Source organism: Ahaetulla prasina, chromosome 15, assembly GCF_028640845.1.
Source record: "Ahaetulla prasina isolate Xishuangbanna chromosome 15, ASM2864084v1, whole genome shotgun sequence".
Taxonomy (NCBI): Eukaryota; Metazoa; Chordata; class Lepidosauria; order Squamata; family Colubridae; genus Ahaetulla; species Ahaetulla prasina.
In genome coordinates, this window is record NC_080553.1 from 17,301,440 (window position 1) to 17,320,676 (window position 19,237).

Consider the following 19,237-nt stretch of genomic DNA (forward strand, 5'->3'; position numbering starts at 1 on the left):
ACCATCGCGGGCTCGCTTCCCCTTAGCAACGGGAAGCCACGCCGTTGCGACTCGAGGGAGCAACCAACAAAAACCAGCCAGCCCCGCTTTACGTAGAAGCCGCCGCCGCCGCCGCAGCCCGCCCGAGTCATACCGGAAGCCGGCCTTTTAAAAGGCGTTATGTAACACGGCGGCGCCCCCGTCACCCACCGGGGTCCCCCTTTTCTTCCCCCGCCGCCACCCCCCCCCCGGGTCCCCACGCGCGCATCGCGCCTATCCAAGCCAGGCTTGGGCTTCCCCCCCCCGGCGCCCCGACCCGGAAGGTTTGGCTGGGGGGGTGGACTTGGGGTAGTGGGGGGATCTTTTCTGCCCACCGGGACTCGATCTGGGGGATGGGAAAAGTGGGTGGGTGGGTGGGGGGAGGAGAGAAGGGGAGTTAGGAAAGAGTTAAGCCGCCTCGCCCCCTCCCCACCCGAAGCAGCAGAGGCGAGGCGCGGATTCCTCCCCCCCAAAAAAACCCAAACCAAACCAAGGCGGAAAAAGCATCGGGACTTGCGCGCCCGCCGTAGGATCGGCGCAGTGGCAGGAGGGGAAGGGAAGGGAAAGGGGGGTCCACGCAGCGAGTCCTCCCCTCCTCTTCTCTTTTTTCTCCCTCTCCTTCCCAGCCTTGTCCCCCCCCCACCTCAAACGCCTGTAGCAAAAGCCACGATCTCCCCGCGGCTGGTTTAAATGCCCAGCCGGCGCGCAGGCAAGCCCCGAATCGCGGGTCCCCCCAACCCCCCGCAACCCCACGGGAAACCCGAGGGAAGGGGGGGGTCTTTCCTCTCCTCCACCTGGCCTCCTTTCCTCCTCCCCCCCCCCGCATCCCCTCCCCAGCCGAGCCGAGCAAGTACACACCAGTCTCCTGGGCGAGCCTCTTTCTGCCTCCATGATCTGTACACTTTCATCTCTTTGGAGAGTCAACAGTTCCTCCTTTGGGTCCTGCTGCAAAGGTCGGAGGGGGGTGGGGGTTCCTGCCGGGCTGGGCCCCAAAACTGGGGCGGAGGGGGGGGAGAGAACCGAGAGAGAGAGAGAGAGAGAGAGAGGAAACCCCCGGAAAATTCCCCCGCCTCCCCCTCGTCTTCCTCCCTCCCCTCCAATTTAGAGGCTTCCCAAATAATCCAATTCCCGACAAAAAAAGCCGCCTCTCGCCCCCCCGCTAGGGTTGCAAAAGGCCATCCGGGTCCCTCTCTCTCTCTAAAGTTTTTCTCCCCCCCCCCGGCGATCAGCACTTTCTTTTAGAGGCTGGATGGGCGGGGGGGGGGCGGGAAAGCGAGGGAGGGAGAGAAAGAGAGAGAGAGAGAGGGAGGGGGGGCCAAGCAGCTCCGAAAGCAAAGGATCGCTCAGCGGGGGGGGGGGTGCGTGGTGGTGGTGGGGAGAGACGGAGGAAGAGGAGGAGGAGGAGGGGAAGGGGGTGGGCAATGCTTTATGTTTCCCCCCCCCCTCCTTGCTTTTGTGGTTGTTTGTTTGTTCTTTTGCTTTTGGCTTTCTCCCCCCCCCCACCCCGAGGGGGGGGCGCAGGAGGGAGGCTCGGTTTTTCTTATGCAAAAAAGTCCCGCAAAGAATTCCTTCTTCTTTTTTTTTTTTTGTTTTGTTTTTTTTCCCAGCCTTTCGGCGTGCAAGGGGCGGTGGAGCGGTGGGGGGGGGGGAGGAAAGGAGAGGAGGGGGCGCGCAGAGGCGTCACGCGAGTCCCCGGAACATAAACAGTGGGGCGGGGGGAACCGGGCCTCTGGCGGGAGGAGGAGGAAGAGAATGGGTGGGTTGGTGGGAGGGGAGTGGGATGGGAGGTGGGGGAGAGAGAGGGAGAGAGAAAAAAAAGGGAAATCCCGGATCTGGGCGCTCAGGATCGCTGCCTCCTCGCGGGGCGCACAGGCTGGGAAAACGCGCGCGGGGATTGGGGAAGGCGGGATGGGGAGCGGGGGGGGGGCGAAGGAGGAAGAGATCGGGTGTTGTGGTCGGATCACGAGTCTCCCCCAGCGCGCAGGCGCTGCAACTGGCTTTGCAAAAGAGGGAGGGGGGAGTGGGATGCACGCACGACTGGGGGAGTGGCTCTTTTTTTTTTTTTTCCCCTGCGCGCGCGGGGAGGGGAGGGGAGGGGGTAGGAGAATGGTCGGCTGGAAGGAATGTCCGGGTTGCTGCGCAGCGGAGCGTTGGAGAAGCGGCGGCTCTTCTTGCAGGTCGCCTCTGAGACTTGCCGCGCGTGGAGTGGGGAAGGGGAGGCTGGCAAAGAGACCCTGCAGGCCGCAGGAAGAGGAAGCCGGAGGCTGTGGGGGGGACCGAGCGTCGCCGCCTCTTCCTGGGCTGGCGATCCTCGCCTCCTCCTCCTCCTCCTCCTGGAGCCGGTGGAGACGCGGAAGGGGACCAACGCACGTGGGTCGGTGGCCCACCCGAGCTGGGACTTGCATCTACGGGGGTGATGCAGGTGGGAGAGTAGGGGGGGAGCTCTCGCTCCGTTGCCCGGGTGCTTAGAGGCGCGGGTGGGGCGGGCGGGCTTCGGGACCCACTTCACTCCCTCTGGGCGGTGGGTTTGAAGAGGACCCACCCGCGTGCCTTGGCAGCCGCCTGGGCCACGGGAGAATGGGCCGCCTCGGCCGAACCGGACGAAACGATCCCACTTACTGGAACTGGTCAAAAGCTGGATTGGGAGTGAAGAGTTTCCCAGCGTGGATCGGCTGTCCCACGGAAGTTTCCCGTGAAACCTTTCCTGGACCTCAACTCTGGCCAAACCGTTGGTACAGGCATTCCTCCTATCTTAAAGTCCCTTAAACCAGGGGTCTCCAACCTTGGCAACTTTAAAAGACTTGTGGACTTCAACTCCCAGGGTTCCTCAGCCAGCAAAGCTGAGAATTTTGGGAGTTGAAGTCCACAAGTCTTAAAGTTGCCAAGGTTGCAGACCCCTGCCTTAAACCATGGTTAAAAAGCCCAGATACCGTGGCTTCAAAATGAGATGGACAGCAAATATGTTTGTGTTGTAACTGAGGATTCTTGACGAATGTATCTTTTCTTTTATGTACACTGAGACCCTATGCACCAGGACAAATTTCTTGTGTGTCCAATCACACTTGGCCAATAAAAAATTCTATTCTATATAATAACAGTAACTGTAATAGTAAGAACACCACCTGGTGAGGGAACCCATGTTTGTTGACAAAACCCAAGCTGTGGGAGATCCATTCCATTCCATAAACCATGATTTCCAGCTGGGCACAAACTGCAGTTGCATCGGCCGCCACAAAGGCCGCATCAGGAAACCTTGTAGCCCACTCAGCAGGGAGGTTTCATTCTACCACCAATGAAGCAAAAGATTTGCAGCTCAAAATTGAGATGAGGGGTTCTTGGTGCTGTCTGAGATTATTTTCTTTCATGACGCAACTAGGGAACATTATCAATGCGAGTAGGGAGTGGGGTTTTCCACCTTCTAGCACTGATGTAACCCAATTGGGTCATGAAACCCAACAAGACAGACACAGACTTCAGAGGATCATTAGAACTGCAGAGAAAACAATGGCTACCAACCTGCCTTCCATGGAGGGCCTGTAAACTGCACGAGTCAAAAAGAGGGCTGGGAAAATATTTACAGATCTCTCGCATCCTGGACATAAACTGTTTCAACTCCTACCCTCAAAACGACACTATAGAGCACTGCACACCAAGACAACTAGACACAAGAACAGTTTTTCCCCGCATGCCATCACTCTGCTAAACAAATAATTCCCTCAACACTGTCAAACTATTTACTGAATCTGCACTACTATTAACCTTCTCATCGTTCCCATCACCCATCTCCTTCCACTTATGACTGGATGACTGTAACCTTGTTGCTTGTATCCTTATGATTTATATTGATATTGTTTCCTGATTGCTTATTTGTATCCTATGACTATCACTAAGTGTTTACGCCTTACGATTCTTGATGAACGTCTCTTGTCTTTTTATGTACACTGAGAGCGTATGCGCCGAAGACAAATTCCTCATGTGTCCAATCATACTTGGCCAATAAAAAATTCTATTCTATTCTATTCTATTCCTCCTGCTTCTCCTCCTTCATCACCACCTCCTCCTCCTCATATTCCTCCTCATATTCCTAATATGATTTGATTGCTTATTTGTACCCTCTGACTATCATTAAGTGTTGTACCTTAGAATTCTTGATGAATGTATCTTGTCTTTTTATGTACACTGCGAGCGTATGTACCGAGACAAATTCCTCGTGTCCAATCACACTTGGCCAATAAAAAATTCTATTCTATTCTATTCTATTGTACTCTACTCTACCCTACCCTACTCTACCCTATCCTATCTTATTCCCTCTTCTCTTCTCTTGTAAATTCTTATTCTATTCTATTCTATTCTGTTCTATTCTATTCTATTCTATTCTAAATTCTTATTCTTGTTCTATTCTATTCTATTCTAAACGTCTGCAAGAAAACACCCAGGCCAAAAGAGCACTAAGGACCTCCTCCCCCAGTCATCCTTCTTCCACTTCCTGCACACCCCCCTCCCTTGTAGCACTGACGCTGTTCCCTAGCAGGCTCATCAAACGTCTGCACAAAACCCACCCATCCACCCCAGCTCAGAGAGCACGGAGGACCTGCCCCTCATTTCAACCTAGGGCAGGGGTCTCCAATCTTGGCCGCTTTAAGCCTGGAGGACTTCAACTCCCAGAATTCCCAGCCAGCTTTGCTGGCTGGGGGATTCTGGGAGTTGAAGTCCTCCAGGCTTAAAGCGGCCAAGGTTGGAGACCCCTGATTTAGGGGGCGAAGCCAGCGGACTAGCTCTTCCAGATGGCTGGACTTCGACTCCTAGAATCCCCTGGGACTGGAGAGGCGGCCCAGCTGGCAGCGGGCGGAGGAAGGGGCTCCGGGCTGTCCGCGCAGGGAGGGAGGGAAGGGAAGGGGTCGTCCGGGTCCGGGCCCGGGCGGGGTGTCCTGGGCGGGCGTCCTATATCCGGCACTGGCCCGGCCCCGGGGGCGGCGCGGCGGAGCTGGCGGCTGGCTAGCAGGCAGGCGGCGGAGCTGAGCGGCGGGGGCGACGGCCCGGCGGGGCTGAGGGGCGCCCGATGAGCCTCAACGAGCACTCCATGCAGGCGCTGTCCTGGCGGAAGCTCTATCTCAGCCGGGCCAAGCTCAAAGCCTCCAGCCGCACCTCGGCGCTCCTCTCCGGCTTCGCCATGGTGAGCTGGGTTGATTTGACTTGCGGGGAGGGGGGGCGGTTGGCAAGGGGCCGCTGAGGCCGGGGACGATGGGCTAGGGGGTCTGTTGCTGAAGCGGCTGGGCGGAAGACCCCCACACACACCTCTCTTCTGCTTGGCCTGACCCTCCGCTTGGGGGGAGAGGTTTTGGAAAGGGGGGGGCGCAGCCTTGAACCATGGGAGGGGGCTGCAAAGGGTTCGGGTCCGTTGAATGCGTGCAAAATAAAGAGGAGGGGGTCCAGATTTAGCAACCGATCCTGCGGAACCGGCAACTCCGTGGGTCCCGGCTTCCCCTTTCTTGCAAGGCATCCAGTAGTGGGCCCCTCCTCCTCCTTTATTTTTATTTTATTTATTTAGTATTTAGATTTTTATACCGCCCTTCTCCCGAAGGACTCAGGGCGGTGTACAGCCAGGTTAAAACAGAACAATATACAAATTAAAACCACAATTAAATCCTTCTCCGCGGGTGGCTTTCTTTCGCACGTGCAGAAGAATACACGCGTCTCCGGCGTCGGCCACCCCACTCTCTTCTCTCTCTCTCTCTCTCTCTCTCTCTTGCAAAACGCTCCTCTCGATTAAGCGTCGAAGATTTGGGTGCAAAACTTTTCCCCCCTCTGAAATCTTTCTTGCTTCCCCCGCCGGGAGTCTTTTGATTCGGGTTAAGAGGGGCTATCCCTGCGTTGACTTTTGTTGGTTTGTTTATTTTTTTTCCGCCTTTTGGTTCTATCGGATCAAATCGGATACAAAGTTAGGAAAGCGAATCGGGAAAACGGTGGGGAGGATGAGAAGGAGGAAGGATAAGAGAAAAAAGGAAAATTAACATTGACTTCCCACTCTCTCAGTAAAATAAGGCCTTGACCTCAAATCACAACTTATTGTTAGGGTTTTTCTTCATGATAATATGAGTATAATATTTCTATAAAGCTCTATCTATCCATCTAATCCAGGGTCCCCAACCTTTGCTGGCTGGGGTATTCTGGGAACTTTGCTGGCTGGGGTATCCTGGGAGTTGAAGTCCTTCAGGCTTAAAGTTGCCAAGATTGGGGACCCCTGATCTAATCGGTACTTTTATTTTATTTTATTTATTTAGTATTTAGATTTTTATACCGCCCTTCTCCCGAAGGACTCAGGGCGGTGTACAGCCAGGTTAAAACAGAACAATATACAAATTAAAACCACAATTAAATCCTTCTCCGCGGGTGGCTTTCTTTCGCACGTGCAGAAGAATACACGCGTCTCCGGCGTCGGCCACCCCACTCTCTTCTCTCTCTCTCTCTCTCTCTCTCTCTTGCAAAACGCTCCTCTCGATTAAGCGTCGAAGATTTGGGTGCAAAACTTTTCCCCCCTCTGAAATCTTTCTTGCTTCCCCCGCCGGGAGTCTTTTGATTCGGGTTAAGAGGGGCTATCCCTGCGTTGACTTTTGTTGGTTTGTTTATTTTTTTTCCGCCTTTTGGTTCTATCGGATCAAATCGGATACAAAGTTAGGAAAGCGAATCGGGAAAACGGTGGGGAGGATGAGAAGGAGGAAGGATAAGAGAAAAAAGGAAAATTAACATTGACTTCCCACTCTCTCAGTAAAATAAGGCCTTGACCTCAAATCACAACTTATTGTTAGGGTTTTTCTTCATGATAATATGAGTATAATATTTCTATAAAGCTCTATCTATCCATCTAATCCAGGGTCCCCAACCTTTGCTGGCTGGGGTATTCTGGGAACTTTGCTGGCTGGGGTATCCTGGGAGTTGAAGTCCTTCAGGCTTAAAGTTGCCAAGATTGGGGACCCCTGATCTAATCGGTACTTTTATTTTATTTTATTTATTTAGTATTTAGATTTTTATACCGCCCTTCTCCCGAAGGACTCAGGGCGGTGTACAGCCAGGTTAAAACAGAACAATATACAAATTAAAACCACAATTAAATCCTTCTCCGCGGGTGGCTTTCTTTCGCACGTGCAGAAGAATACACGCGTCTCCGGCGTCGGCCACCCCACTCTCTTCTCTCTCTCTCTCTCTCTCTCTCTCTTGCAAAACGCTCCTCTCGATTAAGCGTCGAAGATTTGGGTGCAAAACTTTTCCCCCCTCTGAAATCTTTCTTGCTTCCCCCGCCGGGAGTCTTTTGATTCGGGTTAAGAGGGGCTATCCCTGCGTTGACTTTTGTTGGTTTGTTTATTTTTTTTCCGCCTTTTGGTTCTATCGGATCAAATCGGATACAAAGTTAGGAAAGCGAATCGGGAAAACGGTGGGGAGGATGAGAAGCGAGGAAGGATAAGAGAAAAAAAGGAAAATTAACATTGACTTCCCACTCTCTCAGTAAAATAAGGCCTTGACCTCAAATCACAACTTATTGTTAGGGTTTTTTTTCTTCATGATAATATGAGTATAATATTTCTCTATAAAGCTCTATCTATCCATCTAATCCAGGGGTCCCCAACCTTTGCTGGCTGGGGTATTCTGGGAACTTTGCTGGCTGGGGTATCCTGGGAGTTGAAGTCCTTCAGGCTTAAAGTTGCCAAGATTGGGGACCCCTGATCTAATCGGTACTTTTATTTTTATTTTTATTTTTTTATTAAATGGATTTGCTGCCCAGCTCAACGGCAAGGCGAGGCTGGGCGGCTCAGGATGTTAAAATGATTATTTTTATTGTTTGTAAGTGACGGAAGGTGAGCAAACATGCCTGGCCCTCCTCTCTTTCCTATCTATCCTCCAACAACAACCCTGTGAGGTGGGTTGGGCTGAGAGAGAGGGAGAGAGAGAGAGAGAGAGAGACATTGGTTCAAAACCATGCAACTGGCTTTCATGTCTTAAACCCGGAGTACCATTCACCATCCTTTGGTTTCTAGGCCAGCCTGATTCCCAACTGGTTCTGAGTTTGAATCCTCACAGGATCAAAGGTTACTTGCCATGACTGTCAAACTGGTATCCCATGCCACTAAATGGGTTTTCCCGGCTCTTCCAACCAAAGCTGAGAATCTCAGGGAGGAGTGTGTGGCAATATCATTTCCCAGCATGCTCAGCAGAAGAGATGCTTGACTGGGGAATTCTGGGAGTTGGAGTTTCCAGATGCAGAACATGCTTTCGGTGGGGGTAGGCGAAACCAGTACCTTCCCCCAATCCATTGCAAAGTGTTAGGGCCTATAGGTGGTTTATTTTCTTTTCAAGCGCTACATTTAATGATTTTCCCAAGTGCTTTCTTGCGGAAACAAAATAATGAGAATACCCGGAGCAAACGACTGAGTTATGGTTGAAGGCACTGTCCATATACCCCCAAATTAAAAATGTCACATTCATGTCCACAGATATCAATTCGACAAACCTGGTTTCTGGCAAAGGGCTTTAAAATATAGGTGTCGAACTTTGCATCTCAGATTCAGGGTTTGCTTTATTTGGGTCAGAAGCAGTGGTGGGATTCAAGCAGTTTGCACCACTTCGGGAGAACCAGTTGTTAACTTTCTGAGCAGTTTGGCAAACTGGTTGTTGGAAGAAATCATTAGGGCAGAGAACCGGTTGTTAAATTACTTGAATCCCATCACCGGTCAGAAGCCCCGCAATTAAAATTAAATTTAATTTTAAAATTCATTTAATGTAAAATTAAAATTTAAGCGCCTCTGGTGGCTCAACAAACTAATGCAGTCTGTTATTAACAGCAGCTGCTTGCAATTACTGCAGGTTCTAGTCCCACCAGGCCCAAGGTTGACTCAGCCTTCCATCCTTTATAAGGTAGATAAAATGAGGACCCAGATTGTTGGGGAGGCAATAAGTTGACTTTGTAAATATATACAAATAGAATGAGACTATTGCCCTATACATTGTAAGCCGCCCTGAGTCTTCGGAGAAGGGCGGGGTATAAATGTAAACAAAAAAAAAAAAATGAGGACCCAGATTGTTGGGGGCAATAAGTTGACTTTGTATATAATATACAAATGGATGAAGACTATTGCATGACATAGTGTAAGCCGCCCTGAGTCTTCGGAGAAGGGCGGGATATAAATGCAAATTTTTTTAAAAAGCGTATTATATGACATAAAATATAAAACCCACGATTCAAATCACGTTCAAAGTTAAACAGGTCTTGCCGCGAAATAGCAACGTTGTGCTCTGTTGAGTTGCGATGAAGTCCTCAAGTGTAAAGAGAGTCCTTGACATACAACACTTCCTTTAGTGTCCATTCGAAGTTAAAACAGCCCTGGAATAAGTGACTTGCGACCGTTTTTCACCCTTACGACCATTGCAGCATTGCCTTGATCAAAATCAAGATCACTGAATCTGACTCATGTTCAACTCCCAGAATTCTCTTCCTTTGGATCACATGTCTTCAAACTTGGCCGCTTTAAGACTTGTGGACTTCAACTCCTAGAATTCTCTTCCTTTGGATCACATGTCTTCAAACTTGGCCGCTTTAAGACTTGTGGACTTCAACTCCCAGAATTCTCTTCCTTTGGATCAGATGTCTTCAAACTTGGCCGCTTTAAGACTTGTGGACTTCAACTCCCAGAATTCTCTTCCTTTGGATCAGATGTCTTCAAACTTGGCCGCTTTAAGACTTGTGGACTTCAACTCCTAGAATTCTCTTCCTTTGGATCAGATATCTTCAAACTTGGCCGTTTTAAGACTTGTGGACTTCAACTCCCAGAATTCTCCAGCCAGCATAGTCCACAAGTCTTAAAGCGGCCAAGTTTGAAGACATCTGATAGAATCTATCTTAAGAGCAGCCAGTGTTTTAAAATGCAGTTGTGGTTTTTTTTCTTCCTTTTTTGAAAGCATTCAAAACAGCTTTCTGGCTTGCAAGCTGTATTTCTTTGGTTCTTAAGGCAGCTGACTTTCCTTGGAGGTTTAATTCCCTTTTTTTCAAAAAAACAACAACAACAAAAACAAAGTTATTGCGATTCCTGTGTAGGATTTGCCAAATTTCGGGCGAACAGGGCTGAGGATACGATTTCTGAATGAGGGCCTTTAGCATTTGACAGGAAGGGGAAACCGCGCTTCAAAAAAACTTTCCTTCTTCCTTTCTGTATATTCAGGACTGTTTGTTCTAACAAGAGTTTTGACCTCAGAAGGTGCTAAGAATATAAAAACCCCTGCGTTCTGTTGTCAAAACTTGCAGCTTTCTTGGCTGAAAGATACTCTCAGAGCTTCAACGGCTGAGTTCATACATCGCTCTTAGCTTGGTTTGTTTAACTGTGGACGATGGGCTAAAACACCGTTGATTGAGTGTGTCAAGTTTCCTTATGCGGTAACACCCCACCAAACAAAAAGGCATTACGAAGGCGTAACACGATGTGTGGAACATTAATATGAATTTCTTTTCAGGCAGGCCTTGACTTATGTCGATACGTTTAGCCACCATTCAAAGTTACGATGCTGCTGGGGAAATAAAGTGACTTCGGATTTGGTCCTCACACTTATGACCACTGGCCCAAGTGATTGCGATCCGGGCGTTTTGCCAACTGGCTTGCATTTATGACGGTCGCAGCATTTTGGGGTTGGTTGTTGTTAGTTGTGAAGTCGTGTCCGACCCATCGTGACCCCATGGACCACGTTCCTCCAGGCCTTCCTGTCCTCTACCATCCTCTGGAGTCCATTGAAGCTCACGCCGAGTGCTTCAGTGACTCCATCCAGGGGTTAGGAGATCCTTATTAGCTGGCTTTTGATAGGCAAAACATGGGTGGATTTCCAACTCCCAGAATTCCCCAGCCAACTGCATGGGGCTTGACCAAGCCACAATAAGTGGTTTTAAGCAATGGTGGGATTCAAGTAATTTAACAACCGGTTCTCTACCTTAATGATTTCTTCCAACAACCAGTTTGCAAAACTGCTCAGAAAGTTAACAACCGGTTCTCCCGAAGTGGTGCAAACTGGCTGAATCCCACCACTGGTTTTAAGGTTTTCTCTTAGCTGGTTGTTGCGTGGTATGAGAACACCTGCTGTCCATTAGTCAGTCAACACAATTAAACGAACAATAGCCGCCTCTCCCGGCCTTCTCCAATAGTATCCTGCTGTGCATCATGAGATATGTGGTTCAGTAACTATGGAAGGTGAATAGAATAGAATAGAATAGAATAGAATAGAATTGAATTGAATTGAATTGAATTTATTGCCCAAGTGTGATTGGACACACAAGGAATTTGTCTTGGTGCATATGCTCTCAGTGTACATAAAAGAAAAGATACCTTCATCAAGGTACAACATTTACAACACAAATGATGGTCATAGGGTACAATTTAACCCTTAATGATCGCAACAAAAAGTTGCTATCATTAATAATAATAATACGAGATGTTAAAATGGCTCCAGTTGAACTTTCAAGTTTTATTTTTCAGGGGCAAAAGACTTTTGCTTTTTCCAATCATAATAATAATAATCAACTTCCAATTGAGTTCTCTTGCTATAAACATTTTATTGAAATTGGTTTGGGGCTGCCTTTCAGAGACCGATCCAGCAAAAGGAAGGGCGTTTATAATTCCCTTGTTTACTTTTTAAGTGATATGACCTGCTTAGAGATTTATTAATTTATTTAGCGTGTGGCATCCTGTTTGGTGAGTTCCTCTCAAATGCAAAAACAGCAGCCGGTCCTCAAATTACAACAGTTCACTTAGTTCAAAGTCATAACGGCACTGAAATATGGACTTGCCACCATTTTTCACACCTAACCCACCACTGCTACAACCATTGCAGATTGGATCCCCATGGTTACGTGATCAAAATTCGGCTGCCTGGCCACTGACTCATACCTACGACGATCACGGTATCCCAGAGTCATGTGATCCCCGTTTGCGACCTTCTGAGGAGGGAAGCCAGATTCGTGTTCCTAACTTAACGGCTGCCATGATTCACTTAACGGCTTTAGCAAGGAAGGTCCTAAAATGCAGCAAAGCTCCCTTAAACGTTTTGCTTAGCATCAGAATAAGTTTGGGCTCAGTTGCGGCCGTAAGTCGCAAACTACCTGTGCAACTTTTTGGGAACTCAGTAGGAAGTAGAGATTGGGAATCCAGCAACCAACCAACCAAACCCGGATTCCTCCTTCACCTTCTAATGGCTTCTGATCGCCCACATTTTGTAGGTACTATTTGTGCAGAATAAAAATGAGATGGTCCTGGTTAAAATCTCCGGCCGGTTTATCCAAAGAAATCCTCGAAAAATAAAACAGACCAACTTCGCCCGAATGCTGAGGTCCAGCTTTAATCGGTTCAAGCTTGCAAGTTTGTTCTTTTCAAGTAAAAACTTGAAATCACCTGATTCTCTGGCACTCTCAGCATTGAATTTCCCCCCCCCCCCTTAATTAGCCAGGTTGTATTTGAGCATACCACTAATGCTGGTGGCAGAGCATTTTAACACTGTGGGTTTTTTTCCCTTTTTTTTTTTAAAAAAGGAGGTGTTTTTTTTTTTCCATCTGGGGGAAGAAACCACCCTATAATTCTTCCGGATCTGCAATCTATTTGTCCTATCTCGGTTCCCCCTGCAAAACCGGAGGAGTGTTTTTAATATTGGCAGCGGAATAAAAGCCGGAAGTGTTTTCTTCTGTTGTTGCTTTTTTTTTTTTTTTTAAATTGGCACGGCTAATGTTTGGTTTCAGGCAGCTTTTTAATTTTTCCTTTGTACCTCTTCAGGTCAGATTGAAAGGTGTTTCTCTCTCTCTCTCTCTCTCTCTCTCTCTCTCTCTCTCTCTCTCTCTCCCCGGTTCTGGCAAAATTGAGCTCGCCGTTCCATAAATGCGTCAGAGCTTATTCTCTTAGCGTCGCTGGGCAAACCCGATGCTGGCTGGCTGCCACCCAAAACTTAAACGATTTGAGAGCAATTTCTTTTCTCTTCTTCTCCTTCTTCTTTTTTTTCTTAGCTGGGAGAGGAATGGAGGATCCCATGGTGTGAATTGGGAGGCTGGAATTGTATAATACTAGACAAAGGAGGGAGGCTTTTTGGCGCTGGTTGGTCTTTCTCCGTAAAACAAAATTGGCTTTTTCTCCCGCTATTGGAAAACCTTAATGGGGATAAAAACAAAACAAAAAACTAGCAGATGCAAACAAGGCCTGTTCCGTGTGAAAATCTCTGCACACTGGACAGTATTTGTGGTTTCTGAGGCACCTGAGGGGGAAAAGGGACATAAAAATGGACCATCTTGGCCGTGAACTTGGGGTGAGCCATCACCAAGAAGTGTCTCCCCCACCCACCCTGGCAGCTGTGAAGCCGATTGAAACTTTCCACCTCTCTGAATTCACTTTTCAGAATTCCAAAAAAATAATAATTCCTGAGCGGTAAAACATTGGGTGACACAGATAGAAATTTGGGTGCTTTGTAGTCCTTGGATGCTACCTATCTTATGTGAACCTAGTTTTTGGCAAGTTGGAAATTCACAGTTTTATTGTCGTTGTTCATTGCAAAGTCGTGCCCGACCCATCATGACCCCATGGACCACGTTCCTCCAGGCCTTCCTGTCCTCTACCATCCTCCGGAGTCCATTGAAGCTCTGCTTCAGTGACTCCATCCGGTCACCTCGTTCTCCTCTGTCCCCTTCTTCTTTTGCCCTCCATCGTTCCCAGAATTAGGCTCTTCTCCAGGGAGTCCTTCCTTCTCATCAGGTGGCCAAAGTATTTGAGTTTCCTCTTCAGGATCTGGCCTTCTAAAGAGCAGTCAGGGTTGATCTCCTCTAGGACTGACAGATTGGATCGCCTTGCAGTCCAAGGGACTCGCAGGAGTCTTCTCCAGCACCAGAGTTCAAAGGCCTCCATTCTTTGGTGCTCAGCCTTCCTTATGGTCCAACTTTCTTAGCCATCCATTGCAACTGGGAAAACCATCGCCTTGACTATACGCACTTTTGTTGGCAGGGTGATGTCTCTGCTTTTTAGTACGCTGTCTAGATTTGCCATGGCTTTCCTCCCCAGGAGCAAGCCTCTTTTAATTTCTTGGCTGCAGTCCCCATCTGCGGTGATCTTGGAGCCCAGGAAAATAAAAACTGTAATTCAAAGTTTGTGTGCGTGGGGTGTGCGAAAATCCCTACCACCCCTCCTCCCCGTTGGTGAACGATGAGTTTTTAAACTTTGTTTGACATTCTGGTTCCTGAGAAGGCCTCCGTTTCTCCTTCCTGCGACAGACATCTGTTTCCTTCCTCTTTCTCCAAAGCCGATCTGGATATTTGAAAACTTACGTTTCCTCCCTGTAGTTTTGGAGTCCTTGCTTGGTTCTCCAGCAACGTTGATTTGGGATTCGACGTGTTGCGCAATTCTAGTCCCTTGCCTTTTGCAAAAGATGGAGGGTTCGACTAACCATGGTTAAACAAAGCTGAACTTGGCATGAGATGCGAAATAGGACTTGAACCGTTAGGTTTTTGTTTTTTGTAAATTTTTATTTTATTTTATACACAAACATTTAATACATCAGTCATTCCTTCCATGTGACATCTCGGTGTTTTCTCTGTGCCTTCATCTTTTTGTCGTTTCTTCTGTCTTCGTTCTGCTTAATCTGTTGCAACATTTCTGCAAAAATACAATGATCTTATTATACCATTCTTTTACATAACTATTAATTTGTTTATCTATATCTCTTTTCCAGCCAATGGTAAAGTTGATCCCATATCTTAAAGTATTCTGAATCCTCTCTTTCTTTAGTTAACAAAGTTAATCTATTCATTTCTGCACGTTCTAAAGAATTTTTTTTATTACTACTATTTCTAGAGGAATTTTCTCTGCTTTCCAATTTTGCGCAAAAAGAATTCTTGCAGCTGTTATTACATGTACAATCAAATAAATATTTTCTTTGCTAATTTTTTCTGGGAGGATACCCAATAGGAACAGCTCCGCTTTTAAATCAATATGTTATTATGTCATTTCTTCTAATCATGTCTTAATTTTATTCCAATAGTTTTTCGCTTCTGGGCATGTCCACCACATATGATGATAAGACCCTGGTAACTGGTGATATTTCCAACATTTGGCTGAATTATCTTTAAACATTTTTGCCAGTTTCTCAGGGGGCATATGCCACCTATAAAACATCTTATATTGATTTTCTTTATATGCCGTGGACATTGAAAATTTTGTCATTCCTTTCCCATAACTGTTGCCATTTAGCTAAATCGCCTGTTTGGAACCCTCACCACATCTCTGACATCAATACAATTGAACGTGTCCAGAAATGTTTTACAAGAAGAGTTCTCCATTCCTCTGAAAACAATAAAATACCTTATCCCACCAGACTCGAAATCCTAGGCTTAGAAAACTTGGAACTCCGTCGCCTTCGACAAGACCTAAGTTTAACTCACAGAATCATCTATTGTAATGTCCTTCCTGTTAAAGACTACTCCAGCTTTAATTGCAATAATACTAGAGCAACTAATAGATTTAAACTTAATGTCAACCGCTTTAATCTAGATTGCAGAAAATATGACTTCTGTAACAGAATCATCAATGTTTGGAATACTTTACCTGACTCTGTGGTCTCTTCCCATAATCCTAAAAGCTTTAACCAAAAACTTTCAACTATTGACCTCACCCATTCCTAAGAGGACCATAAGGGGCGTGCATAAGTGCACAAACGTGCCTACCGTTCCTGTCCTACTGTTTTTCTTTTCTTCTTCCTATATATATATATATGCTTATACCTCCTTATATTTACTCATATATGTGTTTATATACTACATAATCTTTTTGTATGATACCTACATATATTGTTGTGACAAAATAAAATTAATTAATTAATTAATTAATTAATTGGATATCCAAAGTTCTTTGCCCAGGCTGTCATTGTTTCCTTTACTTGTTCTTCCTCTAGTTCAATGCCCAGTAAAAAAAATTATAAATTTTTTAAATTAATTTGTCTTCTGTTCCCATGAGTATCCTATCCAACCATTAGGTTTTTTTGGATGGATTGCTCTGAATGCTGCATGCTAACCAGAGTTCTATCGGGTTTTGTTTGTTTGTTTGTTTGTTTGTTTTCCACACCAAGGCAAGAATAGGCTTCAATCACAGTTAAGGAATTTCCTGTATAGTGTAAACACATTTGGGTAAATTTCTTTTCACCTTCTTATTCTCCTTGGGGTAAGAAACTAAAGCAATCCCCATGTACGGTTACTGGGAAACAGCCACTCGTCTGAAATTCTTCTCAAGAATTGCCCACGCGGTTTTCAACTCTGTTGTAAGCAACGAGGAAATGCCTCCTGTCTTTTCTTGTTTTTCAGTGAAATGGGACTTCTAAAAAGGCTTTGATTTCAAGACCAGGGTTTCATTCTGTGACTTTTTTTTTCTGACGTTCGCAAAACCCCAGCGATTACTGGTACTCAGCCTGAACCCGAAGTCTAACCATGTCAGTGAGCTGAGAAAACACGTTTCCTCAAGGTTTTGGTTAACAGGCCACCATTTCCCTTTGAACCCAGTTCCTAGCATCCTCTTTGTTTCTATCAGTTGCTGCTTCTGAATAAGGAGATCCCTTCGGGCCATAATGCTGAAGGCCCACAAAAGCCGTATGATGACATTCTCCTGAAATACCAACCCTAGATAACAAAAAAAAAAAAAAAAAAAACCCTCCAAAACCCAGTGGTGGGATTCAGCCGGTTCGCACCTGTTCGGGAGAACCGGCTGTTAATTTCCCAAGCAGTTCAGAGAACCTGTTGTTGGAAGAAATCTTACTTTGTTTTTTTCCACTTTACAGGGCTAATCCTGTAAGGAAGGCAACATTCAGGTGGTGTTTCTAGCCTAATCTTTATTGCCCTGCTTACAGAAACTGCCTCTATGGTTAACCCTTATTACATTGTAACAGCTAAAGCGAAGTGCCCGACCTGAGTGACGTTGAGTTGACCACACCCACACGGTCACATGACCACTGAGCCACGCCTACCCAGCTGGTCATTAGGGCAGAGAACTGGTTGTTACATTATTTGAATCCCACCACTGCTAAAACCCATTAACAATTGAGTCCACCTTCAGGGCAGGAACCTGTTGTGGTCCGCTAGCAGCTGAGTAGGAACATGGGCCAGTCCTGGAGGCTGGGGAAGGCCCGGATGAAGGCTCTTCATTGGAGGTAGAGGTGGGGCCAGGGCCATCTGGGAGTGATGTGCGGACTCCGGAGCCTCCAGAAGCTGATAGTGAGGCAGAGGAACAGGAGGAGCCTGTTCCTAATGCATGCATGAGAAGCTGCCAGAAGGCAAGAGCAGCTCAAAGAGGACAACTCAGGAGTAGTGCCAAGAGATGATTGGCCCCTCCCATAAAGCTTAAAAGACCAGAAATGGCGTTTGGGCTCTTTGCCGGAAAACCACTTTGGTAGCTTCGTCTTCTTGCATTTATTTTTGTATCAGTGACTTCTGAACGTTTGCCAAGAAAGGCCTTTGGCAGTTTGCCTAATTGGACCAAGGTTGGTGATAGGACTGAGGAATTTGTGTTGGGAGGAATTTGCTTTAATTTAGTTGGATTACGCTGAGAATGAAGTTAATTATTGTTTGATATTGTTTTAATAAAGTTTGTTTGTTTTTACACTGGCTGAGTTTCGTACTACCTACTGGGGCCTGGGTCAAAACAGAACCTTCCAAGCAAGGCTGTTCTGTCCTCCTCGCCTCCATCCGAACGATGGCTTAATTAGCCGGTTCTTATCAGCTCTGGCAGCAAAAGAACCAGCGTCTGCCAAGAGCCCTCGTTAGCTGTCAAGACGCTGGTAAGTCACAACCTTCAGCTCTAGTCAATCAGTGGATTTGCCTGATACAAAGAGACACACCAGTTCTTGCTGCCTTTTATATCCTGTGGGGTGTGGCTCCATGACTCAGCACTTCCTAGGCCTGCCTCTCCCCTGCTTCTGTTGTTCCCTTCTCTCCTGCCTACGAAACCTAGGATTCAACCACGCCTGATTGCTGTCAGCTGGGTCTGCAGGTGTGGCCTGTGGGGGGAAGAGTCAGGGGATGGAGCCCTCATTAGTTCTTCCACCTGGTCTGCCTCTGGCTCCTGGAGCTGAGCCAGGGAGGCCAATGCTTCCGAGGTAAGTCCTGACGGCCCTTCCCCCTCACTGTCCAAGTCACTTTCTGGCAGCAGGCCCGGCTCCAAGGCACTTTCGGGCATGGGGCCAGGTTCGGGGGCTGGAGCCACAACAAAGGCCTTCCTAGAAAGAAGTCATTAGGCTCCTTCCTCTGACTTTAGGGCCAGCTTGGAAGGCTTTCAGCCTGGAGAACGTCTGATGTCAGCTGCAGTAGACATCAGACTAGCGGGACAGGTCCCTTTATCCATGAGTAAAGGGGACACCGCCAATAAGGCCCCATTGTTCAGATCTTTGAGAACCTTTTCTTCCTTGTCTGCTCCATTCCAGGTGGCCATGGTGGAAGTCCAGCTAGATGCGGACCATGACTACCCGCCAGGACTCTTGATCGCCTTCAGCGCTTGCACGACCGTCCTGGTGGCCGTCCACCTCTTCGCCTTGATGATCAGCACCTGCATCTTGCCCAACATCGAGGCCGTCAGCAACGTCCACAACCTCAACTCGGTCAAGGAGTCGCCCCACGAGCGCATGCACCGCCACATCGAGCTGGCCTGGGCCTTCTCCACCGTCATCGGGACCTTGCTCTTCTTGGCCGAGGTGGTACTTCTCTGTTGGGTCAAATTCCACCCGCTGAAGAAGAAAACGGGCGCCGACGCGCAGGCGAGCAACAGCACCATCACCGCCGGCGAGGCGGCTGCCATCACCTCCACCACCATCATGGTCCCCTTCGGCGTGGTCTTCATCATCTTCGCGGTCCACTTCTATCGCTCGCTGGTGACTCACAAGACGGATCGGCAGTTCCAGGAGCTGAACGAGCTGGCCGAGTTCGCCCGCTTGCAGGACCAGCTGGACCACAGAGGGGACTCCTTGCCATCTCCCGGCGGCCACTACGCCTAGAAAGCTGTCTTCAGGTTGGGAAGATGGTGGAGCCAACCAGGTTCTCCTGACGTTTTCCGAAATTTGGCTGAGCTGTAATCCTCTGTATAGGGAAAAAGAGGTTACAGGGGCCGAACTTCTTAGAGCCTTTAAGAAATAATAATAAACCAATAAAAGGCACAAAAGAATAGTTCTCGTCACATTGTGGAAT

The 19,237-nt window shown here is 47.6% G+C and overlaps 2 protein-coding genes across 7 annotated transcripts in view; one reads left to right on the forward strand and one right to left on the reverse strand.

Annotated features, from left to right (window-relative positions):
* Positions 1 to 1,016, reverse strand: part of KDM2B (lysine demethylase 2B) — a 40,875-nt gene extending 39,859 nt beyond the window's left edge. For all 4 annotated transcript variants that reach the window (XM_058158524.1, XM_058158525.1, XM_058158523.1 and 1 more), the window contains exon 1: positions 877 to 1,016. In XM_058158524.1, the coding sequence (XP_058014507.1) occupies positions 877 to 909 (33 nt within the window). In that variant the 5' untranslated portion in view covers positions 910 to 1,016. The remainder of the gene's footprint in view (positions 1 to 876) is intronic.
* ORAI1 (ORAI calcium release-activated calcium modulator 1) lies at positions 855 to 19,214 on the forward strand. Of its 3 annotated transcripts, none has more exons than XM_058158542.1 (2): positions 855 to 971; positions 18,481 to 19,214. In XM_058158542.1, exon 2 carries the CDS (start codon positions 18,487 to 18,489, stop codon positions 19,045 to 19,047), a length of 561 nt encoding a protein of 186 aa, XP_058014525.1. In that variant the 5' UTR covers positions 855 to 971; positions 18,481 to 18,486; the 3' UTR covers positions 19,048 to 19,214. The 3 variants fall into 3 exon arrangements, with proteins under 3 accessions (XP_058014525.1, XP_058014523.1, XP_058014524.1); XM_058158540.1 differs by lacking the exon at positions 855 to 971 and adding an exon at positions 4,955 to 5,191; XM_058158541.1 differs by lacking the exon at positions 855 to 971 and adding an exon at positions 16,736 to 18,156.
* The last annotated feature ends 23 nt before the right edge of the window (positions 19,215 to 19,237 follow it).

Bases quoted from the DNA above. Each gene is read 5' to 3' on its own strand.
- ORAI1 (XM_058158540.1), top strand. From the start codon at position 5,078: ATGAGCCTCAACGAGCACTCCATGCAGGCGCTGTCCTGGCGGAAGCTC. The intron at 5,192-18,480 runs GTGAGCTGGGTT...GCTCCATTCCAG, and splicing joins TCCTCTCCGGCTTCGCCATG to GTGGCCATGGTGGAAGTCCA.